Source organism: Ambystoma mexicanum, chromosome 1q (genome assembly GCF_040938575.1).
Source record: "Ambystoma mexicanum isolate Mex_15411 chromosome 1q, UKY_AmexF1_1, whole genome shotgun sequence".
In the NCBI taxonomy this organism is placed as follows: Eukaryota; Metazoa; Chordata; class Amphibia; order Caudata; family Ambystomatidae; genus Ambystoma; species Ambystoma mexicanum.
Window position 1 is genome coordinate 804,221,220 of NC_090922.1, and position 26,125 is coordinate 804,247,344.

The 26,125-nt window shown below is 47.7% G+C and overlaps 1 protein-coding gene across 1 annotated transcript in view; it reads right to left on the reverse strand.

The window, feature by feature from the left end:
• Positions 1-26,125, reverse strand: part of LAMC1 (laminin subunit gamma 1) — a 922,342-nt gene that overhangs the window by 142,253 nt on the left and 753,964 nt on the right. Inside the window, exon 18 of the mRNA XM_069641408.1 lies at positions 14,780-14,936. Within this exon, the coding sequence (XP_069497509.1) occupies positions 14,780-14,936 (157 nt within the window). The remainder of the gene's footprint in view (positions 1-14,779; positions 14,937-26,125) is intronic.

Sequence of the window (26,125 nt, forward strand, 5' to 3'; positions counted from 1 at the left end):
TCTGCCTCCCACCGGGGTTTTGTGGGCTAAGACCTCAAAGTGGCTTTGCAGCGGCTGAGGAGGTAGTAGCCGCTGCTGTGGCTGATCTAGCGCCTCTCCCTTTTCCACCACGAAAGTGTTTTCTCTGTTGGCCTCTGTCTGGCCTGCCCCCTCCCTTTTGCAGAAGAGGAATAGAAGCGAAAGGGGCGACTCTTCCAGGAAGATGAGCCCGCGTAAGAGTTTTGTTGAGGTTGCCTTATAGCGGCGCTGAGTGATTTTACTGCCACTTTTGAGGTCTGCAGCTTCTCCAAGCTCTCGTCCGCCTTGCTGCCAAACAACCTCAAGCCGTCAAAAGGCATATTAAAAAATCTAGATTGCACATCAGGTGCAAAGCCAGAAATCCTTAGCCATGCGAATCTGCGCAAGACCGCGCTAGATGCCATGGACCTGCTTATACTATCTGCAGTGTCCAGTCCTGACTTGAGGCACTCCTCCATAGCCTCCTTTCCATCCCTTACTATCGCCAGGTAACCATCCTGTTCCTCACCCTCCGGCATGTGATCAGCCGCTGCATTCAGGCAGTCCCACAGGGTGCAAGTAAATCTAGCTAATGTACAAGTCACATTAGTAGATTTAAAGGCCATGCTGACTGAAGTGAACACTTTCCTCGCCCAAGCATCAATCTTTTTATCGTCCCTGTCTGGGGGCATGGAGGGATAAGCCGATTGCTTATTTGCAGTTGCAGCTTGAATCACCAAGCTCTCAGGTGAAGGATGCTTAAGACAGATACTCTGGATCTGAAGGTGAAGGTCTGCACTTTCCCACACATTTTTTATTTATAGCTGGTAAAGATTCTGTGATTTCCCAATTTACCAGAACACTCTTTTGTAGAGCTTTGTGGAAAGGAAGGTTTGGGCCCTTCTGAGGTCCTTCATCAATAATATCTGTCATGTCATCCTTGTCATAACTCTGTGACACTGTCTTCCACCCCATAAAACCGTCACTCTTCCCATGAGGTTCCTATACCCAGATTCTGCATGCTCAGTAGGGTCTGGCCTTATCAAATTCTACCTCAGGTGAGGTATCTATGCCACTGGCTGATTGTAGGCAGTCAAAGGTCTGCCATCTTGGAACTAGGACCTATCAATTCCTCAGGAACTTCTCTTGTCCCAAATCCAACGACAGCTGATGTAATTTCTTCATCAGAGGATTGTTCTTCAAAAATAGAGGAATGGATTAAGAAAATTCCTGACTGGGCAGAGGATGGAAGATTTTTTTCTGGTAAAGGTGGCGGCATTGACCTAGGTTTAGCCATAGTTGTGGTTTTGGGTATCGGTATAAAAGATTTCCCCGACAAAGGCGTCGAAGTCATCAATGGAATCGGCGATGGCTTCGATATTCTCGAAGGAATCCTCGAGGTCAGTGGGGAAAGCTTCAATGTCATCGAGCAAGGCTACGACACTGAGGCCGAAGGTATCGATACCATCTTTGGCTTCGGCGTAGTCGTCGAAGGACGTCTCGAGTCGATGCCCGACTTTGATGATGAGGACGCCATTTTGTCCTCTGTTAACCTCGATTTGTGCACCAAAGGTTTTTGTTTTGTTTCATGAGGCGTTGGAGAATCATCCTTCGAGGACGCCCTCGACTGTCTGATTTAGCGTGTACAATTTTAGATTTCCCTCCGTCACTTTTGGACTGGACAAAGGCATGCTCTTCACATGACTCTTTTGAGGGGGTCGGGCCGCCTTCTCAAAAATCTTCAGCATTGAAGCCCTAAAGGCCTCCCATTTTTTGGGGCAATCATGCTTAGAAGGACATGAAATGAACCTTCTGTCAGGCAAGGAGGAAGAAGAGGAAGATTTGTGACGTCACTTCTTCATTTTTTTTAGATGAAGAGGAGGAAGATTTCCTCGAGCGACTCTTCAACCTCGACCGCCTCGAGACGAGATTTTCTACTCAAGTCTCCCGAGTCTTTTTGCAGACTTAAAAGACTCCCTCTCCCACTGCTATCTTACCTTGGCGTTCCTTAAGAGCCTTGTTCAATATCGCCTGACACAAACCGCACTCGTCGACCCGAGGCACCAAAGGCAGTTGCAGTAAGGATCCGTAATGGACATCTTCCTTCCGCACTTCAGACACTTTTTAAAACCCATCTTGGGTGTTGTCGGAGTAGAGGATGAAGACATTTTTAATGAGAGAACTGATGCACCGTTTCGAAACACAAAGCAGAAGCTCGTGAAAAACAGAACGGAGACGAACGGGCGCGGCTCGAGCCCTTTATACGACGGATGACGTCGACACTTGACGGCAGCTCTCGAGGGACTAATGCTATGCGGCCTCCAGCACAGCGCCCTCTGGCGAAAATCTTTAAGATTATCTAAAATGAGGACTACGTGGGAGGACACAATCCATTCGAAACCCCCATTTGTCAAAACATTTGGAAAATGTTATGCTTGTGGGTCTATTGACCATGTAAAAGGGGATCCCAGATGCAAGGGTACATTTTCAGGGGTCCACACTGCCTCCTTCACCTTCATCCCTGAGGGAGAAGTACATATGGCAAGTTGAAACTATTGGCTGAAGACCTCATTGGAATCTCTGCCAGTATTTATTTAGTGTCCCTGGGTCTGAGGGAACAGCAGAATATAGATGTGTATAACTATTCCAGATAACACAAAATAATACTACAAGGACAGTACTTGTAAATGGTCAGGGGACCCCCTGCCATTAGAGACACTGGGGCCAGCATCACAGTGGTGGATGAGCACTTCTTCAAACCTGAGGATGTTGCTAAGGCACCCAAAGGTCCAACTAAGCTTGCTGGAGGCCCTATCCAGATGGTTCCAATACTACCAGCTCTCATCTAGTGCAACAACATGACTAAGAATAAATTATAAGATACTCACCGTAGTGACTAACGTACTCTTAGTCCATAGTCCCCTTTCCTCCATACTGCATGGGCGTCACTCGCGAGGGAACCTTTTTCACCAGAAAAATCTTCCTTCCCTCTAAATTTAGAGGCACAGCCCTGGGAGCATGCGCTACCCTGACTCGGCCCTCCAGTGCAGCACCTCAGTCCCCAAAAACGCGTTGACAATAGAATTGCCATTGTCTAATGACACCAGATTATGAGGAGGGAGGATGGTGGGACGTATGGAGGAAAGGGGACTATGGACAAAGAGTACGTTAGTCACTACGGTGAGAAATTTATAATTACTCTTACGTTACGTCCCCTTTCCGCCATACTGCATGGGCAATTACAACTGAATGTAGCACCAGAGTGGAGAGGAGACCCTCCTTAAGCAAACAGGTTCCGGAGAACCGCCTGTCCGAAATCTGAATCTGATCTGGAGCCAGCATCCAAACAGTAATGCTTGCAGAAAGCCGAGGGAGTGGCCCATGCGGCCGCCCTGCTAATGACCTGCCAGGGGACATGGCGCTGAAAGGCGATGGCAGTTGCCTTGGCCCTGAGCGCGTGGGCATGCATGTTCGCCGGAAGGGGTCTATGCTGGCCCTCGTACGCTTCTGTGATGTCCGAGACCATCCAGCGGGCGAGATGTAGGCTTTGGAGCCCCGGTATGCCTGTCCTGGCACCTTCAAAAGGTGATGAATAGGGCATCTGACTTGTGGAAGCCCCTGGGCCTGTCCAGGTAGAATTTCAGGGCACACCCGACATCCAGGCAATGCAGAACTCGGAGGCTCGTCCTTCGGGTCCGCAAAGAATGTAGGAAGGACAATCTCCTTGTTTAAGTGAAAGGCTGATGGTACCGTAGGTAAAAATGCCAGATGGGTCCGGAGGACCACCTTGTCCTTGTGAAAGGTGGTGTACGGCTCTAAGGCGACTAGGGTCTGGATCTCGCTGACCTTGCACGCCGATGTGAGGCCGACTAACAGGGCCGTCTTGATGGTGACCAGCCTGATGTCCGCAGTCGCCATAGGCCCAAAAGGCTTGTGCGCGAGGGCACCCAAGAGCAGATTCAGATCCCACACGGGGTGTGGCTTCCTGATGGGCGGGTAGAGTGTAGTGAGCCTGGCCAAATGTCTCCTGATGATCGGGTTGGAGGAGGAGAAGACTCCTTCCGAGTTCCTGTAGGCCCCAATGGCTGAGAGGTATGTGCGGCAGGTGTGTACCTGCACGCCAGTGTTGGTGAGGTGAGCCGAGGATGACAGCAAGTCGTCCAATGAGCAAGCCAGCGAGTCGATATCCTTGGAGTGAGCCCAGTGGCAGAACCCTACTCTTATACTGGGCACTGGTAGCCTTGCTCCTAGCCCCCTGTATGATTTCCAGGTTGGGTTGAGGTGGCTGAGCATCACCTGCTCAGGAACCACGATGTGAGGGTCAGCTTCTTGGGGGCGGGTGGACGACCCTGCCCACCTGCTGTGTCAGAAGGTGTGCTGGGCCCGTCGGGAGGTGGATTGGGGAGACCGCCGAGAGGCTGAGCAGCTCCAAGAACCATGGCCTGGTTGGCCACCAAGGAGCTATCTGAATGAGGTTGAGCTGGCAGTCTCCTTGAACTTGCAAAGTACTCTGTGAATCAGTGGAGCGGGCGGGAAGGCGTATTATGCGGACATGCCGTTCCAATGGATCCACAAGGCGTCGCCCAGGGAGCCTAGGCCCTGCCCCTGGCAGGAGGCGAATTGGGGGCACTTCTTGTTGTGCCTGGTGGCAAAGAGATCCACCTGGGGGGAGGCCCCATCGGTGGAAGATCTCCTGTGCAGCAAGGTCGTTCAGCTGCCACTTGTAGTTGTCCACTCCCAACCTGCTGAGCCTGTCCGCTTCCAGGTTGGATTCCCATGGAAGGTGCACTGCTGTGGAGTAGATGTCATTCTCCGAGACCCATTCCCTTGATCACCAGTCTGCACTGGGAAGGGGACCCTGGTCCCCCCTTGCTTGTCTATGTAGTACATACTGGTCGAGAGGTCCTCCAGGGTGGCTCCCCAGCCTTCTAGGGAGGAGTCTGTGGTAATCGTCACCTGAGGGACGGGGGGCCGGAAGGGCTGGCCCATCTGCAGGTTGTAGTCCCTGGACCACCATGTGAGGTCTGGGTGGAGAGAGAGATGGGGATCCCGATAATTTCGGCCTGAGAGCTCCTCTCCTGGTTCCACGATGCTGCGAAGTGTAGCCGAATCCTCCTCATCATGAATCTTGTGTGGGGGACGGCCAACAGTATCGCTGCAAAAAGGCCCAGCAGATGCTGGTACCACCAAGCCGAAGTAGAGCCCCGGCTAAGTGGGACGTTGCCCTCCTGATGGCCGCAATCTTGTCCTCCGAGGGGGAAGACCCTCTCGGAGTGAGTGTCCCAGATGAGGCCCAGGAAGGTCAACGACTGTGTGGGTTGCAGTTATGACTTCTTGAGAGCGAAAAGCACAGGTCGTGTAGCGTGTTCATCAGTGCATGGGAGGAGTGGTGAAGTGCTTCCTGAGATGTAGCCCTGACAAGCAAGTTGTCTAGGTAGGGGTATATATGGAGGCCCTGAGCCTGGAGGAGGGCTGCCACCGCATGAGTCTGGTAAAGACCCTGGGGGCCGAGTTGAGGCCAAAAGGGAGGACATTGTACTGAAAATGGCAGCCCATGACCCTGAACCGGAGGAAAGACTGATGGGGTTGCCAGATTGGGACGTGCATATAGGTGTCCATCAGATCCATGGAGCATCATCCAGTCTCCCTTGCATAATGTCTCCACAATAAAAGCTGGCATCACCATCTTGAACCTCTGGAGAGGTTGAGGGTGGAAAACTCCAGTACAACTCTCAGGCCAGCCTGATTCTTTTTCTGAGTGACAAAGATCCTGGAGTAGAAGCCCGATCCCTGCTCGGAGGCTGGGACTTCCTCCACGGCCTGGCTCAGGACAAGCGATCGAATTTCCACCAAAAGAGTTGCTGTCCCAACTTGCGGAAGAGGGGGAGAGGAGGGAGGAAAGGCAGGAATAGGTAGATACCCAGAGGATACCACTGACAGGATCCAGGGGTCCGCAAAGTTCTGTCGCCAAAAGTGTGCTTGAAGAGCAACCCTGCCCCCCACTGGCGACACGTGGACCCGAGTGGGTCTGTCACGACTTCTTACCTTCGGAAGCAGAGGGGGACAGGAAAAAGCCCTTCACCCCCCCCTTTTTTATGCTTGCGCCGACTAGGGGTCGGCAAGCGTTCCGGCTGCCTAGACCTCTGTTCCTGGAAGCCTCCAGATGAGCGACCCTTATCCGAGCGTTGCTGAGACTTGGAGTAAGCTTTGGGAGTGGTCTTCGTCAGAATGGATAAAGACTTAGCCGTCTGAGAGCTATTCTTTTTCTTGTCTAGCTCTTCGTCTATGCTGAGTGGGAGAGGTTACTGCCCTCGAAGGGCAGGGCTAGAATACGTTCCTGGACATCCGGGTTGAACTTGGTTGCCCGGAGCAAGGCCATCCTTCTCATGCACGTGGCAATACAGATGGCAAGTCCAGACGTATCTATGTGCGCTAGCGTGGAGGCCACGATATCCTGAGCCGCCACCTTGGCCTCGGCTAGCCCTGCCTTGAAACGGGATTGGCAGTGGGAGGGGAGTTCCGGTAGGAAGTCAGCAATTTTCCGCCATAATCTCTGGTTAGCGGCTGCCAGCATGGCGTCTGCGTTGGCCTGTCGCAGGTGCAAGGAAGCGTTGGAATACAGCTTCTTACTGTATGGCTCCAAGGTTTTCTCCTTGCCCAACAGCGCCGTTGATGAAGAGGACGACTGAGGCTTGGAGTACAGTGATGCCCCAGCGATCACCAAGAAGTGTGGCTGAGGATGGGAGGAGAGCAAGAGTGTATCCCCCTCCATATGCCTGTACTTGGCATCCAGGCGGCGGTTGAGTGGCTGGGCCCAGTGTGGTTTGAGCCAACCCTTCTTGGCGAGGGAGACTACATCAGTTTGCAGTGGAATTCCCGTTCTGGCAGACGGGCGCCTCGCAAGGACGCCCTCTGCCTGCTGTTCAACCTGGGGTTGTGGGAGGCCCAGGTATTCCGCCAGGCCCGAGATACGTTACTGGAAGGCCCTGGTCGATGAGGGCGTGTCAGGATCCTCTTCTTCATCAGTATCCTGAGGGTCTGGAGGATTGTGCGGAGGAGGTGGCGCGTATCCAGAGCCAGAGGCTGGTGCACGGGAAGCACCGGCTGAGGAAGAGGCTGGTATGGAACTGCCTGCAGAGTAGGCTGAGGAGCCAGCTTCCCCCGGGGCCAGGGGTGTCGGCGGAGGCGGCTGTGGTGCCGCTAGCATAGCGGGAGGACTTCCCTGACTGCGTCCTTGATGATAGCCCCCATATCTGGAGACTTCATGAGGCCGAGGAACCTCGCAAAGATCCAGTCCTCGCTGGCCGATTAGGAGGATGGCACTGAAGGAGTTATTAGAGGAACTGAGGCCGCTGCCGACCCAGTACATACGGACGCAAGGGATAACCGTCTTGTGCATAAGGGTAGGCCGTAGGCCACGTACCTGGTTGATGCCAGCTCCACCGCGATACTCGTTCTTCGCCAAAGTCTTGCACAGGCATCGAACGGGTGTCCTTTTCTGGCACGTCGGCCATTTTGTTGAGCTGCCTACCACGTGGCTGCGACGTGTTGCTCGGCTCGTTGATGCAAGCCTCTGCCAAGTCTCTTATGTGAGCAGCGTGCGACTTACCCCGCTCCTTGGGCACCTGCCCGGTAGGTGTAACCACCTCGACCTGGGGGTCGTTGGAGCTGCATTCATGTGCCCCCTCGGGCATGCTGCCAGTAACAGGGCGCAGCCCCTCGGCCATGATGCCAGTACAAGGGCAGAGCCCCTCGGGGACGAGCCCGGCAATAGAGCCTAGCGGCCCCTCAACCCTGGCACCGGGAGGATCCGCGGACCCCTCAGCCCGATAGCCGTGACAGCCTCGGTGCGTGAGTTGGTAAAAGAACCTGACCGGTCCCGCCCGCGTGGGAGAGTCCCCGGGAAGGAGTCTCCCTTGCGAGGTGTGGATGAAAATATAGGCCCTACCTCTGGCCTGGAACGTCTCACGAAACTCTTGAGGTCCTCAGGAGGAGACCGCTGAAAGAGCTCCCTCCACCTGGCTAGTATGTTCTTCAGCGCTTTCGAGGACAGCGAGCCGCCCGCCGAACAGGCTTGCCAACCGTGGTGTGGGCCAGGGTAAGGTAGGCAGAGGGTGTGGGGGTCTGAAGTTGGAGAAGGCCAGTTGCAGGATGGGCACCTGCTGAACCCTGTCAAAGTCGAAATGCGCCGGGGAGGAGCTGCGGCGTCTGAGGACTCATTGAAAAACGACAAAATACGAGGAAGAATCTGCGCGTGGAATTACATGGCCGAAGCCAAACCCAGGAGCGCTGGTGAATTTGGCCCGTACCTGTCAGCGCGGAAAAGGGGACTGAGGTATGGCGCCGGAGGGAGTCAGGGCAGCGCATGCTCCCAGGGCCACGCCTCAGCGTGCCTCTAAATTTAGAGGCAAAGATTTTTCTGGTGAAAAAGGTTCCGTCTCCCGTCCCTCGCGAGGGCCGCCCATGCAGTATGGAGAAAAGGGGACGGGATGTAAGAGTACTGTTAGTGTACAAAGTGATGTGCGTGAGAGAGTCCTGTTGGGGAATGACTTAAAAACTCTTGGGCACCCCCAGGCCTCCCAGTAGAGCAGACAAGGAAGGCCTGAGAGCTCACTTTAAATGATTCTCAGTGGGTTGTTACAGAAGAACCTATAACACCAAGTCCACAGGAGAAGCCAACTTCTATTTCCAAGAAGAAAGAGACAAAGGAGAAACCCAAGGTCTCAGGAACAAGAAAGATAGCACTCCTGTGCATCTAACAAGGACATCCCCGGGAGGAGAGTCCAAGGTCACACCTGTGACTACTCCACCAGCTGAGGCTGAGTGTGAGAACCAACCAGGAGAGGTTGAGTTAGCTGTTGAAGATTCATAGCTGGAAGACGACCTTCCCCCCCTGTTGGAAATCTGGATCCTAAAGACCATCCTGAGCTGCAGTCTTTACTGGCAGAAGGTGGCCCCTGTAGGCCAGATGTCAGCAGAGGTCAAAGAGAGTGTCCTACTCTTGAAGGACTTCGCCAACAGGCAGCTTCCCAGCTGTAATGGCAAGAGCCAGGGAAGCACAGGTTGTACTGGGAGGATGGCGTTCTCTAAAGTGAACCTACAGAGTCTACCCCAGGAGACTATAGAAGACTTGTAGTGCCCCAGGAGGTGAGACATCCGATCCTACAGTTAGCCCATGAGATTCCTATAGCTGGGCACTTAAGCTTTAAGAAGACCAAGGAAAGGATTGTTCTTCATTTCTACTGGCCTAAGTTGGGGTCTGATGTACATACATTCTGTAGGGGCTGTCACACTTGTCAGACATCTGGCAAGAGTGGAGCCAAGAATGTGGCACCTTTGGTGCCCCTCCCAGTGTTGGGGGTTCCTTTTGAGAGGGTAGGAATCGACATTGTTGGTCCCTTAGACCCTCCCACATCTTCAGGCAACCGATTTATATTGGTTGTGGTAGACCATGCTACCAGGTATCCTGAAGCTATACCTATGAGGACTGTTAATGCTCTGGCAGTTGCTAAGCCCTTACTTGGTATTTTTACCAGAGTAGGTTTTCCTAAGGAGGTTATCTCTGACAGGGGATCACATGTTATGTCCCACTACATGCAGGCCATGTGGAAAATCTGTGGGGGTGACCTACAAGTCCTCAACTGTCTACCATCCCCAGATGAATGGATTGGTAGAGAGGTTTAATCGAACTATGAAGAGCATGATAGGTGCTTTAGAAGAGCCCCTTAAAAGAAAGTGTGACCTTCTACTGCCATGCTTTCTCTTTGCTTATAGAGAAAGTCCCTCAAGAAGGGGTTGGATTCAGTCCCTTTGAGCTTCTCTATGGTCATCTAGTTAGAGGTCCATTGGCTCTAATCAAAGAGGGGTTGGAGAGTGCTCCTTCCTACAAGCCAGTGAGAGTCACTGACTAGGTGTTAGGTCTCCGAAGGAGAAAGACACATGATGACAGAAGCGTCCGAAAACATGAAAGCAGGTCAGGCACTGGTGAAGCATTGGCATGACCAGAAAAGAGCACGCAATGCTAACCGTGAGGTCATTCTACTAAAACACAAGAACCCTCAGGATGAGAGAATTACATGCGTTTCATCTTTCTCACCCCTGAGCAATGATCTAAGGAGGGTCATTTTAAAGAACTGGAAAATCATTCACACTGAAGATTTTAGACCTAATTGCCCGAGATTCGCTTTCAAACGGATGCCAAATCTCCGAGACAAACTAGTACACACCTACCCAATAATTAATAATGAGATACCAACACAATCTACACTGTGGGGTTTACCGCCAGTGAATGGTCATTACGCATGTGGACAATGCGCAGTCTGCCATCTGACAAAAAATCTGAAACAAATTGACCTTAATGGCCGGATTTGGAAATATAGATCCTTTTCAAATTGTTTAACCAAATGGGTGATTTACGGAATAAAATGCCCGTGCGGCCTAATATATGTAGGTAAAACTGTCAGGTCTGTAAAAGTGCGAATTGGCGAACATCGTTCAGCCATTCGTAATGGCACTCCGGACAAACCACTTGTAGCCCACTATACAAAGGCCAAACATACATGCGAGGAGATGTTTTGTTTGTCATTCAAACAACTAAAGCTCACCCACTTGGTGGTAATAGGGATATGTCCCTTAAAACACGAACAGGAATGAAATCTTTTTATCCACTATATAAACATTCTATTGGGTGTGAAGCATTGGTGCACAAAACTATTGCTTACGATAATGGTGGGTCCTATATGATGGTATGATAATGACCACCTGTATAATTTATCTAGCATTGCGTGAGCACTTAAAGTGCCTATTTTCTCAATGTCGAGTACAAGGAATGAGCCCGTAGCACATTTAAATCATTTACAAAATTAGTGGCTGATGTTAAATAACTTGCCACAGAATAATCATCTTTATAGATTAGCATATATAAACAACATAGCGCGATGTTTATGGATGCAGTCATGCAAGGACATGAGCTCCATGCTATCCCAGGGTCTTCCAACAGCCAGCCAGTGTTTGTAATCATTCACCCGTTCCAAAATGGCTGCCCCTGTGATAACACTGTGGGAGTCCTTAGTCCTTCCCCCTTTTTGATTTCTAAACAGGAAGACGCTTATATAAGATTGTAGAGTCCTTCCTCGATGTTTACGTGTACTTTTTTCATCTATGAACACGGCGTGAATGCAGCCGCGTCTTACACCGACACCCTGCGATCGTTGGGAGAGACTTGAGCGGTAAGCCCGCTATGATCCCTCCATTAAAAACTTGGAGGGCACATACGGTCATTTGACCAATGAACAAGAGTATGACTTGTCCTTTCCTGTCCTCACATAGAATAATCCTCTGGAGTAAGCATTCTGCGAGTCGATATCTCGCAGTGAAATAGGAGACACCCGTTAACCAAGGCATCCCTGTGGATCACCACTGTATAAGTGATGCAGATTTGAATTTAACTTACTACTAAGTAGAAACAGTGGGGAATTAATATATATTCTTACCCACTATAGATTCTATGATGCCGTGTAGGAAACGTAGTGCCCTAGCATTGACATGACCGACGTCTGCGACTAAGACGTAACGTGGGATCTGCCAACCACACTGAGGTTTATACGGAATGGTAAATATTGATTACCCATCACTATGATAATAACCGCTTCTAAGCCATACATCTATTAATTAAAAATATGTATTGATCTACAGCTTGAACCATTGAGACGGACTTGTCTGCCGCCAAAATTAAATTGACTTTTGCAATCGCCTCGCCCATCACATCAGAAATAACCAGGTGGTCAGCAATTTGGCTACTTTTTTGCTTTTTAATCATCACAACATTGATACAAGGTTCTTAGACACATTGAGCAACTTTTACATTTATTTTATTTTTACTTATCCTTTAGGTTACCACACCGACATATAGGCGCCATGTTGATAGTGTAACCTGGTTCCCAACCAACTGGGTCCTGAAGACGGGTCCAATGACACTATCGATAAGCTTTAGATTGCAACGGTGCTGTCTTTGGCCCCAGAAACACACTTAGATTGTAGACGCTATTATACTACTTTATGTATAATTGTAATGTGATTAAGGCACGCTTTTACTAACATCACATTTGCCAATGAATGCTTACCCATTGTAAAATACATTGGTTTGAACAGTCATACATGCAAAGTGGTATTTTCTCTCTATTGTGGTTCAAAAAAAATGATGAACGCTGGAAATGGTTTTTTATGCCTTTTTATTGTTATGTTTTTGAGTAATTAACTATTAAAATATGTTAAATATATCACCTTGACCTTGATGAAATTCCTAATATGAGGAAAATTGCTGATGAGTAGCCCCTTTGGTGTGTAAGAGGTGGGTAGCTAGTGGTCAGTGTACCTTGTTTTTGATGACCAGAAGGCCAACATGGTTGAGTTCACTCAAGACCAGCCAGGGGGCCTTGCAGGACAAATGGATTGGACCCTTCAAGGCTGTGGGAAAACTTGGAGCGGTCAATTATTTGGTGGTTTTAGGCAATCCTAAGAGAACAAAGAGACCAAACTAGGTTTGGCGCGCAGAGACAAACTCTAGAAGGACCTTTCCAAAAAGAAATGGCGAAAAAAGAAGATCAGGACCCGTTTAAACAAAGGGGTCTCAGACGCCATCTTGAAAAACGTGGCTTCCGCGAGTTAACATTACCGGAGCGACAAATGGTTCACGGTCGGGAAAAATCATGGTTGTTCATTGTAAAACCACTGCCACCAGCCATTCTGAGAGGAAAGGGTAGCATTTGACTGCTACACGAGTATCTAGACATAGGGGATACTAAGTAACTCCTCCAACAATCTACTGTAAGACAGGGTGTGCTAGGCCTAGGAATTTAAAAACACAAGTAAAGTCAATTTCACTTTACTTACTCTGGGAAACAGTTTATCCCAGAGAAGGTATTTAAACCTTGGGAAAGCCTGAAAAGCTTTCCCTGTGCCACTGCACTAAGGGTGCTGTGTGAGACAAATGAAAAGATGATACCTATAGAGTTATCTAAAACCCCATAATCAAAGAACACAAGAGTAAAAAACACAGCAAAATATATGAAAGAGTGGGGAAAAAAGGCTCACACACTTTCCAGGTAAAAAAAGATCAAGTCCTCAAATTCCAGCAAAGTTGCTGGGGGTCTCTAAGGTGAAGGGAATTTGCACATTTATGAGTTCTCCCTAACAGCCAGGAACCACGCTTATTGCTATTTGCTGTACCGCAAGGAGCTGAAACGCGAAACAGCCACTGAAAGTAAAGTTTGCCGGGTGCCAGTACAGTGCAGGAGTCCTCCAACATCTTCCCTCTTGTCCCCACGACTGAGGCCCATGAACAGTCAGATCTGCAGAGCTGCACAGGAACAGAGGTTTTCAGCTGCATCTTTTTCTTCTATACTAAGGTACTGTAAAACTAGCCTAAGAGAACTTACCTCTTACAGTGCAAGTGCTTGTAACTTCTGCAACTCACAAGACTAATCAGCTTGTGGCCCTACTTTTCATTCATCATTTTATCAAAGACTCCTAAGAACTTGTGCAAAGACTTTTCCATTTACTTACCTGAAGTGCTGCATCCTACACAAAGACTTTAGCCTATTGAATTGAATGACTCTTCTAAGTGCTATCTGAAAGTATTTGCTCTGCTTATGAATATTTGTAAATTGTGTTCTAATAACCTTTGCCTTTTACTTACTTAACTTACTTCTGAATGCTAACAAGTAAGGTATTAATGTCCCCAGCACCCGTGTTAATGATGTCACCTGTGGGTGTAGGTTGTCTCTGTGGGCCATCCCAAAAGGGCTTTATCTGTGTACAGTATTGAAGTATATTTGTGCGTTACTATTCTATTGCTCCCTTCTGAAGAAGGCTTTATAACTGACTGATAAATAATTGTTTATGCAAGAAATGTAAGAGTTTATTTGAATACCTGTAACTGTGAATCTTTGTGCAATTCCACTACAGCTCACATTTCCCCTCTTGAGAAGCCTGTACTACACGCTACCAAAACTGTGTAGTACAAGCTTATACCAAAGGTTGGGTTGCCTACACCTGTAGTCAGTTGTTTGTAATGTTCCCAGAGGGTACTTTATTTAAACGTTGCCTAACACCGCCTGGTCCAGTTCTGGGCCCTAGGAACTTGTTAGGTTAACAATTCCCTTTTTGCATCCAAGAAGCATCATTTTTAAAGAACATGGTGGCTTTTACTTGCCTTACACCCCTGATTCATTACTCAGAGTGCTGCATTGTGCCATAGTGGCTTACTCTTTTCTTTCCTCTGGGGTGAGTTTTTAGTAGTCTTTCTATTTAGTTACTTTGGAGATGGTGTGTTATCATAAAACCGTGATTGGACATTCTCTTAATTTTGGACTGTTATGGCTTTGCTTTTTGGGTCACGACGCAATCACCTTCACACCCCTCTTAAGATCATAGCCTTCTCCTGGCCCACTTAATGACAAAAGGCAAAGGCGGTATAGCTCTCAACTGTACCTGTTTTACCTTTATGATTGTGTTGGATTTTGTTGGCTTGTAGCAGCGAGGGCTGAGTGGGCATTTTAGCCTCTACTCATTCTTGTACTTCTGCAATGCAACATTTAAAAAGGTAAGGAGAAGCAATGAAGGAGCTAAACATGTACATTTAAAAAAGTGTTCCACATGAATTAAAAGGAACATTTGCTGGTCATGCTTGATGTGTTCATGGCCTGCCTGCAGGGCCTTATTTTTCGTACATAACGCTTCTACTAATTTTTGCATTTCCTAGTGACCTGTTGAGCAGCTGTACCTTTGCTTTCCTGTGCATCCCGCAAGAGATCCATGATTGCCATTTCTGCCTCCTTCAACCGATCCTCAAAGGCTTCATCAGTCACAGTTTCTTCCCCTGTACCCAAACTGGCAATTAGATTTTCCAAATCTTGAAGCTTTTCTCGTTGCTCCATTGCCTGAACAAGAAAAAATATATATAAGCATAAACAAGTAACTGAACTGTCAGCGTCTAATAAGCGCAAGCACCTGTATATGATTTTAGTCATTGCGTTACAGCTTGAGTAGTCAATGGAGGGAGAGAAAAATAAATCTGCATCAGGAAAGGAAAAATCTGCATCAGGAAAGGAAAAATCTGCATCAAGAAAGGAAAAATCTGCATCAAGAAAGGAAAAATCTGCATCAAGAAAGGAAAAATCTGCATCAAGAAAGGAAACACAAAGCCCCATCTTACCAATATGATTTGATGACCTGGTCATTTCGTGGGTTCTTAACTGGCTTACCCAATGTCAAAGTCTCAGACATACTGTGTGCGCCCTTCAGGGATCCCCCCCACGCCCTCATCATCCTGCTATTCTCTCCTTATGCTCGCTCAGATCACACTACAACTCTTAACTTTCCTATCCCCATCAAAACTCACTCCCCACATCATCTCCATACCAAACCCAGACTAACAAAACACGTGAGCCAACAGACAGATCTGCTCTCATCACCTAGCCAACCCACCTCTCCAACTCTAACTAAACTCCTCCATGCAACATCAACTCGGCACTCTAGTATTCTCGATTTGCCATAAGACTTCCTTCATCACTGATTAGTTTCACTCTGCTCTCCTCCCCTTCATTTCCTTACCATCACTGACACCTGGATCTCTCCCTCCGACACGGCTACCCTGGCAGCCCTTCATGACTCCAACCTTTCCTGCTCTTACTCTACGCATCGGACAGGCAAAGGCAGTGGTGTCAGGCACCCATTTCATTTCCACCTTAACATCTTACCCCACCCCGGCAATGCTACATCCAAATTCAAATGTAAATTCAAAGGAGGTACGATGCTACCTCCTTTGAATTCACATTCAATTATTGCTCTTCCTCACTCTCAGTTAATTTCTATCACCTTTATGGCCCCACTGAACCATTCTTCAATGAACTCTGGCAGCCCCTTGATTCTCTCTCCCAGTCACCTCATTCTCTTAGGTGTCCTTAACCTTCCTTCTCCTAACAGTCCGCAAAATTCTGACCTTCAATCTTCTCAATGTACACGCTATGCACTCTAACCATTACCTAATCACTCACTTTGCGGGCAGCTGTCTTGACCTGACCTCAGCTACCAACAATACTGTCTCGCCAACACTTTCGGACCGCTCCTTTGAATCGACCACCATCCTTCCTCTCCACCAACCACTCCCATTTCCAAGAGAACATTTAAACCCTCGGTTATTCCTCCCTTCCACTCAAATCTTCAACCGTGGCTCTTCCTTCCATCCATATCCTTCCTCCATGTACACTGCTTTCTCGACCTTACAGTCCCTACTTCACGACTGCTCTTTGTTAGGGAGAATTTTAATTTCTTGTACCAATTCCCCTCAACCTGATACCCCCAGCAGTTTTGTTGGACTGCTGGGACTTGTTGATCTGTCATCCGGAGTGGAACTTTTCCTCACTCATTCATTCTTTTTGCTCCGAAACCCTAGTTTCACTACTACAGTAATTGTTAGGGAGAATTCCCAGAAATGTGCTTATTCCTCTCTACCTTAGAGACCCCCAGCTCTTTTGCTGGATTCTAAGACTTTTTCATTTTTTACCTGGAGGGAGAGAGAACCTTTTTCCAACTCGCTCCTGTATTTTCATGTGATTTTAACTCTGTTTCTTTTGGTTTTTGAAGTCTGACAAACTCCATAGGCATCTTTTTACACTGTAGCACACAGCACCTTCAGTGTAGTGCTACAAGGAAGTCTTTCAGATTTCCCCAAAGGTTTAAATACCTTTCCCTTAGATAACTACTGTTTCCAGCAGCAGTAAAGTGAAAATGACTTTACAATTGTAACTTTCTAGACCCAGCACACACAATCTTACAATAGGGTGCTGGAGGGGTTACTTAGTATCCCCTTTGTCTAGCTTCTCATGTAACAATTTTGTTACCCTTTGCCCGATTAATGGCTGGTGGCCGTGATTTACTTTTTACTACCGTGGTGTGTCTTTACCGCGGGCTGCGTTCGCAGCTGCAGTAAAGCACCCTTGGGTGTCATTTTTGTCAACAATTACAAGTTACTCACCGTAGTGACTAACTTACTAGTCCATAGTCCCCTTTCCTCCATATTGTATGGATGTCCCTTGCGAGGGACGGGAGACAGAACCTTTTTCACCAGGAAAAAACTTCCCTTTTTTATTACAATGATATGGTTTTATGGACAAACCTTTCATCTTTCATTATTATTATTACATTTCAAACTGCAGTTCCAGTCAAGCTACGTCCATATTAATTATTGATGTAATAATTACTGCACTGTAAAACTTATGAATGCACCCGTTTTATATCCAATAATTCTATGACCAATGTACCTGTAACCAAGAGACCTCCTTGGTCGCCTCAAAATCTTACAAAAATTCATGTAACAGCGCCTCGATGCCTCTGGGCTGTAAGTGCGCTATGCAAATAAATAAAATAAATATTTAGTTAGACAGGGATGTCTATCTCCTGACAAGGAGAACGCTGATGGGTGTTTCTTTGCTTCCTTCGCTTTCAAATTTCAGAAGTGTCCATGACGTTCCAAAATTTCACGATTGTGTAGATAATTTTTTTTCATTTGCACATTTTGGGCCCATCTGTCTTCAGGGGAGAGAGGATTCTGATTTTTAAAGACATGCTTTACTTACCGTAAAAGCATTTCTGATGGTTGCATCTGCTTAGATTCACATGCTGTGCATAGTCCGACGTCCAGTGGTAACTGCAGAGTATTGCATCTTGTCTTTCAAGAATCGAAAGGGGACGTCGACATGGGCGTGCCTGTAACACTAACCCTACGTGACTTGTAGGTCCGTCCGATTGTATTTTTTCTGCCAAGAGGGAGCCTTATGACCATCGTGAGTGAGTACAGAAAAGGAAATGTAGTAAGACGTTTATGTTCCTTCCATCCGAGCGGGGCAGAAGGTTGGGCGCATGTGAACCTAAGCAGATACAACCATCAGAAATGCTTTTACAGTAAGTAATGCATGTCTTCTGATGTTTGTCAATCTGCTTAGAATCACATGCTGTGCATAGACTAGTGAGCAGTACGTGGAGTTGGAGGTGGGTTGTGAGAAGGAACAGTAGTGAAAAGATGTCTTAGTACTGCCTGTCCCACCTGAGAATCAGACCTAGAATGAGTGTCTAGGCAATAGTGTTTTGTAAAGGTGTGTACAGAACTCCATGTTCCCTGACCATGTTATCCAGTGTCCGTTCCCCTTGGATCGGTTCTGGGGGTACCTGGAGGCGTAATCTTGGCATTGGCCGTTTTCCAGAGTCGCGAACAGATCGATCTCTGGAAAACCCCATTGTGCGAAAACGTTGGCAACGATGTCTCAGTGTAATCGCCATTCGTACTCCCTGGCCAACGGAAAGTCTCTGCTGAGTAGGTCTGCCAGAAGGTTGAGTTCCCCCGGAACATGTTGTGATAACAGGAACATGTGTTTGAGAGCCCACTTCCAAATGTTCTAAGACAGTTTGGACAGCCCTGGAGAATGAGTGCCTCCCTGTTTGTTCAGATAGTACCTGGCCGTGGTGCTGTCTGTGAGGATTAGGAAAGTATTTCGCTGTAGTTGTGTTTCAAACGCTTTCAGTGCTTTGAACACTGCCAGCAGTTCCAGCAGGTTTATGTGGTTGGAGGATATGTCTGGCGACCAAACTTCACTTGCTGTCTGCTGAAGCAGGTGGGCTCCCCACCCTGTAAGGGAGGCATCCGTAGTTAGAGTGGCTTCCACTACGGGGGTGGCGAAGGATTTCCCTTTCAAGAGGTTTTCCCTCGACCAACACTGCAGAGAGAGAACTAGGGCTGGCAAGACCACTACTAAATCGTCCCACTGTCCGTTGGCCTGACACCACTGGTTGCTTAGCCACTCTTGCATTTGGCGCAGGCGCGCGTGAGGAACTAAATAGATACATGACGCCATCATTCCTAACAGACGCACAGCCTTGCGTACTGTTACCTCTCGACTGGCTACATAGTGAGGGATTTGAAATAACATGTTTTGAACCCTCTCGTTGGAGGGGAAGACTAGGCTGCCCTTTGTTCGAATTATAGCCCCTAGGAATTGTTTGACTTGCCTGGGGTCTAAGCTGGATTTTTTCTCGTTGATGGAGAAACCCAGGCTGAATAAAAGATCCATCGTCTTTTGGGTATTTGACAGACATGTTTTGAAGGAGTCCCCTGTTATGAGCCAGTCGTTGAGGTAAGGATAAACTGGAATGGATTGCCTGCGCAGGTGTGCTGCTGCTACTGCTAGTAGCTTTGTAAATACCCTTGGCGCAGATGCTAGGCCGAAGGGTAGTACCTTGAACTGATAATGTTTGTTTTCCATCATAAACCTGAGGTACTTTCTGTGGCTGGCAACATGGAGCAGAGGAAGTACTTCCTGCAGGGTTACCATGCAAAATTTCTGTGGTTTTACAAACTTGTTAGCTGGGGGCAGATCTAGAACAGGACGCATGTTAGATCCTTTTTGGGTACAAGGAAGTACACTGAATAAATACCCTCCTTTACCTGTGATGGAAGTACGAACTCTATGGCTCCTTTTTGTTCCAGTATCTCGACTTCTTGAAGTATGCAAAGATGTTCTGGTGTTAGTCTTCGTTGACTTGGAGGTCTGTATTTTGGGGATTGGTTGAACTCTACAAAGTACCCGTGGGCTATGGTTTTTAGCACCCACTGGCCCCTGGTTATTCCCTCCCATGGTTTCAGGAATGTCGTCAGCTGGCCCTCGACTGGAGAGGCATGGGAGGGGACCCAAATCTTCGAGTCATTTGGAGCCTGAGGCAGGAGAACCTCTAGAAGTCGGGTTACTGCCTCTTCCCTTACCACGCTGCTGCCACCTTTGGGGGTACGGGGTATTGTAAGTATTGGTTCCCTGTGGAGAGTTCCAGTTGTTTCCTGAAGGGTATTGTTGGTGAGTGGAGCGTTGACCACGAAAAAACCTGTTTCTAAATCCTCGCCTTGTGGAAGGTCTGAGTAATTTGGTCCAAACTCTTACGGTTTCATGTTCTTTTTTCACGGTCTCCAAGGCCTCATCGACCGCCTTTCCAAACAAACTGGATTCCTCTACAGGTTTGTTTATAAGAGACGCTTGCGTTTCAGGTTTCAAAGCCACACGTGTCTTGAGGAGAATGCCCTGAGCGAGGGCTCAGCTGGCTGCCTCGGCAGAATCCAAAGTGTTCTTTAAAATACTTTGGTTAACTTGCCTACCTTCAGAGACTGTGGTAAGTAGGCGGGTCCTTAGAGGTTCTGGAGCCTCTTGTGGGCCTTCTTGTATTAAAGCCCATTGCGCATCTGCGTAAGTGGCAAACAGAGTGGTGTTACTGGCGATATGCGTGGAGAACGGTGCCGCTGTGGTAACCCTTTTACCCAGGGCATAAAGTCTTTTCCCTTCTTTGTCAGGGGGAGCCTCACTGGTTGATAAAGGAACCCCTGCTCTTTTCCTTGTGGTAGTGACTACCAAAGAATCTGGGGTGGAATGACCTCAAATATATAGAGGGTCTGATTAAGAGGGGCGGAAGAGTTTTTCAATTCTTGGGTTTGCACCTCTCGTAAGAGGGATGTAGACAAAGATGGAGCAAGGCATTTTTAATCGAATTGAGCAGAGGGATGGATGGCTTGGCTGGTTGGCGGCTTCTCTGAGTATATCCTCAACAAAGTCAGCTTCAGGTGCTGCCTCTTCAGTGGAAATTTTAAAGTGATCAGCTGCTTTACGTAGCATTACATTAAATGTTAGTTGATCATCAACAAGAGAAGGATTTCTTGTAGGGGTGTTCTGAGGAGAGCCCAAGGCCAGAATATCTGGGTCTTGTGGCTCTGGGGACTGCCATGGTTGAGGGTCACTCACATCTGGGTCCTCCCCCAAGCCTTCAATAGGTTCATCTTCAATGTACTCATCTCCAATGGGCTCATGTTCCTCCTCGTTATATAAAGTATTCTCCTGTACCTTAACCGGTAGAATGTCTTCTTCAGCAAGGTCATAATTATATATGTCCTCTTCTAGAGAGGGGTCAAAAAGTCTTGGGACTTTGGATCTAGGGATAGTAGGGCTTTCCTCCCTTGGCTTTCTTGGTATAGGTTGTTCTGCACGTGAAACAAACATGTCCAGCCTTTCCATGCAGTCCTCAAACTTCTTCCTAGTCCAGACTGACGATCTAGAACGGTCTAGGGGTGGTAAGGTGTCTCAGTCTTCTGTCGAAAAAGTGTCCCTAGCACTCTCTTCCGTCAAAAAACAGAGCTCTGTGCCTTAGCGTCGAAGAAAGTCCTTCCTCTCCCTCAGAGAAGTCCTCTGGCGGGACCGATGAAGGTGGGGTATCCCTGTGCCCTTCCCTCGACTTCTGAACGCTATCCTTCGATCTCGGCAGGTCTTTAGGTCTTTGAGACTTTGAGAGTCCCTAGCCTGATGTTTATGGGAATCAGCGGCCACAATTGCCAGACTGACCTCGACGTCCTCACCAGTCGGGAGGCACGTAGGTACATCTGACGGTTGTGAGTGTTTCGGCAGAATCGGGGCCTTGCCCCTATCGGCCACCTTTACCGGCAGCGCAGTAACTTTCGGCGGTGTTAAGTCCTTGTCTGGAGTCCTTCGTTTGTCGTCGCCGTACGCTTTCCTGTGATGCGTGTCGACAGAACTGTGTTTTGGGGGTAGCGCCCTTTGTCTTGGATTGCCCAGTCGCTAGGCGCGCATGCAGCTGCGGTGAGGGCTGCCGATCTCGTCCATCGGCGGGTATCACTGGAATTACTGGTGCACTCGTTGGCGCCAAAGTCTTTTTCAACGTAGTCTACGTAAGGCTAGGGGTTGTGTGCTTAGTGTCATGCACGTGTCAATCTTTGTCGCCGGGGTGTGACTTTCCCATAGCAGAGCTTACGCCGTGCCTATCGGGGCCAGGGAGTGACTATGCGGAACGCGAGGGTTCTGTCAAAAGGTCAACAACCTCCGGTTCGGAGGCCTGATAGTCACTCTTGCAGTCGTCACATTCGGTGGTAGCAGCAGTGGGAGAAGTCCCGGCCTTGGACATACCGTAGGCCACCCACTGTTTTACTCTACACACCTTCAAAGTCTTGGGGTGGAGGAGCATACAGGCCGCACCCTCTTCCTCTTCATGATTCAGCGGCAAGCACCGGTTACACCATCTGTGCTTATCCTTCCATGGGAATTTGCTCTTAGAAATTTGGCAAAATCTAAATGGAGTCCTCTCCATAGCTGAGGTTACACTGAGTGACTAAGACCAACTGGGAAAGAGGGAAGACAGGGAAAGGCATTTTTAGTTTGAAAGGAAATGTCCACCCGACCCCACTCTCCCTACTGTATAGGCCGGCAGAAGGCCCGGCCACGTGGTCGGCAACGCCGACAGGATCACCTTCCGTCGCATCTCACAGGTCTTCGGCAGAAACTGGAACAGCCAGCGAGACAAGGGACGGAAGGGGTGATATTAAATATATTTATAGAATAATTCGACCAAAGGTCGTTGGACAATAGCAATGTTCTTTACGAACTCTGCATAAGGGCGACCAGTTATCTGGGTGGAAAAAAAAATCTGAGGGACCTCGACGCGTGAGGGCTCTTGGGTACACTACACGTCACGTAGGGATAGTGTTACAGACACGCCCATGTCGATGTCCTCTTTCGATTCTCGAAAGACAAGATGCAATACTCGGCGGTTACCACTGGATGTCGGACTATGCACAGCATGTGATTCTAAGCAGATTGACAAACATCAAAAAGAACATTTCTCTGTATTGGTTTCTTTTTTCCGTCAGTGCTGGGCATATCAATGATGTGTTGCAAGGATTCTATTGCATCTTTGTCATTATAAAAGTGACAGTGGTTGTGTTCGTACAATATTTTCCTCGATGCCAGGATTCCACGTGTCGGCATGATGTTTAGCCGTATTCTCATGAAGATTTCAAGTATGCTGTGTAATGGAAATAACTTCAAGTATGTTGGTAGCTTGTTCAGGGGTCTCTGGTCAAATCGACATGGGAGATCATGTTGATATTGGGTTTTTAAGTCATTTGTTATGATCCAATCGTTGTCCGCAATTATCTTTTTCGCTTTTTGCGGCCGATTCATTAATGTGTCCATTGATAATTCAGCTGCTTCTCTTTTACCATCTACACATTTTTTCCATATAGCCAATGTTTGTTCTGTGTTTCCGCTGGATTTGTACTGGAAGATGTCGAGTGCTGGTACATTTTGTTCAGCGACTATTTTCCGATAGAGATAAAGTTGTTTGCATGCAACAATTGACGACAGTGATTGGAGAGCCAGTTCAAACCGAATACGTGGCACCGGGAACGATGGTGATGGCAAAAAATGCCCGCGAGTTGTTGCCATGTTGTATCGTCCATATTGATCATGGCCTCACCACCGTATGCCAATATGGCTACCACTTTGTCTGTAGAAGCTTATCAGTGGTGTCAGAAAATTTCCCAAATTTATGATGCAACATTCGGCGTTGTCGGGCTAGTGTTAGTGCTTTTATTTTTAGATGCAGAGTCCATTCTTTCTCGACTGGCGATTGACTGAGCCAGACTCCCAGATATTTGAACGTTTTGACTTGGTGTAATTTTTGGTTCCCAAGAAAGAAGGAAGTAGTGATTGGCTTTCTCTTCGTTTGTCGTGAGTGTGACATGACTTGTTTTTTCCACATTTATTTCCATTTGATTATTAGTCCTGTATTCTTCAGATTTATTCAGGGCAATTTAGAGCCGTCTTGGTGTTTTAGCTAACAGAACAATGTCATCAGCTACATCATTCATGATATGGGAGTGGTGCTCAGTTTAGGCGGGTTTATCGTTTGGATGGATATATATTCCTCATAATCCGCTGTCAACAGGGTGGCTGCCAATGGTCGGATCGGATAATGAGCCTTCCTTAGACATTCTGATCTGGATCAACCTGCTTGAATATAGCAGCTTGATTGGCTCAAGTATGGCGATGGGACACCAGGTCGAATGCTAATTTTAAGTCTACAAATGCAGCGAAAGTTGGTGTTCTGTATTGGATAGCTTCCCTGCTTTAAAAGATTCAGCAGGAAAAGATTGATATTCGTTCCGAGGTGTTTAACAAATCCAGTTGGTCTTACCCCATACCGTTTTTGACTGCCCAGTTATTTAAGTTGCCAAGGAGCACTTTTGCAAACATCTTCCCAAGGGGGTCCAGTAAAGCGATGGGGCGGTAATTTTGCAGATCATTAGTGGGCCCCCGTTTGTACATTGGGATCATGATTGCTTATTGCCATGTTGTGGGAATGTTATTCGTCTTCTGGATTAATTCAAAGATGCTGCCGCAATTCTTTTGAAAGGACGTCAGGATCCGGTGCCCTTGAGGAGTTTAACTTCTGTATTACATGCTGGATGTCACTTGCCTCCCAGTCGAATTCCCACTTTTGATTGTTTTGTACAGGGGGAGCGTCAACTTGCAAGGGCCTTGCTTTGTAGAGATTTGTGAAGTGTCCAATCCAGCTCTCCTATGTTACATCAGTGATCAATGGGTCTCTTATCAAAGATTGGCAGGTCAGTAGGGACCACAGCCGTCTTGTGTTTGTTTTTCATTGCATATAGCATTTTTTCCGGCGTCCTCCGGTTGTATGATCATTTTGTGGTTTATCAGCCAATTTTTAAAACGTCGTTTTGCCAATTTGATGATTGTATTTGTCTATATGGTTCTGTAGTTTTATCGCTCTTAAGGAACTCCGGAGCGCTTTCTTTCTCTCAACGACTTTCAGGTTATAGGCATAGATGTGATTTCTGGGAGCAGTTTGTTTGAGGTGTATCGTTTGTTTAAAAAGGTGCAATAGCCAAGCCTAGTTCAATTTCTGGAGGTCTTCAAGGTGGGTATTTTGAAAAATGTCCGGCAGTTTATCCACTGTCTTTTGCTTTATTCACAGTCTATTCAATCCAGTGTTGATTTTCAGTGGAGGCAAGGTAATGTCTTTCATTAGTTGTATTACAACCTAGCCAGGATCTTGTCAAAATGAGGTGGTCACTGTTCTCTGATCTCGTGTTGTAGCTGGTCTTGATATTATCATGGATTCTTTTGGACATGAATATATAGTCAATGATTGGGGTTGTCGAGCTGTGAGCCCATGTCGGGGTTGCCCGTCCAGTTTTTGGATCCCAGCAGTCTGAACGGATTATGTTTCTATTGGCAGTTTCTTTCTTTCACTGACTTGCTCGGAAGGAGATCATACTAGCATCAAGAATGCATCCGTGGGTGTCGAATAGGTACAGATATAAGTTGCCACAGATGACAGTCTACGTTAGGGTGGTTCGCAGCTGCTAGATCTATTGCTGTGAATACTGTATATATGAAGAGGTCGGCTGCTATGGCAGTAGGGTTCCAGTAAACATTCATTAGTCCACAGATACCATTCTCGCCAGTGCTTGTTTTCTCAGTTTTGGGCCAAGAGTTTGCCCGGGCCTTTTTAAGTATGGTCAATTGCGCCCATGAGTGGACGTTTATGGACTCTATTATTTCCATGTTCTCGCCAGTTTTAATCATGGTCAGGAGGCCTACTGACGGGCAGCCTTTAGCTCTTTTTATTGCTGGATTCATTAGTATTGTGTATCCACTGCATACCGGTTGCTCATGCAACCAAGAATCTTGAATACAAATGATCTGTGCGTTTACAAGCTCTTGATTGGTCGCTCAAAAGAGATGCCTGTGCCCTAGCCCATAGCGAGAAGTTAGTACATTTTGGTTCAATTGGTTGTTACTGGTGGTGCCTGTCAATGTGGCTGTCATTTATGGAGCCGTCTTCCGGGTCTCTCCATATGAAATGTTTTGTATATGTCGTGTACTTGGTGTCTAGTATCTTCGTAGTGGCCATGTTGTGTACCCTTTAAATTTAGAGGGGCGCGACCCTGGAAATATGGGCTCCCCTGACTCCGCCCACAGGCGCCACTCTTCAGTCCCCATTGAGGCATCGGCAATATTTCCATTGCTAACTGACACCAGTTTAATTAGGAGGGAGGATGGTGGGACGTATGGAGGAAAGGGTACTATGGACCAAGAGTACATTAGCCACTACAATGAGTAACTTAATTACTCCTAATCCCCGTCCCCTTTCCTCCATACTGTACGGGCGATTACAACTGAATGTAGCCCCAAGGTGGAGAGGTGACCCTCTTTAAGAA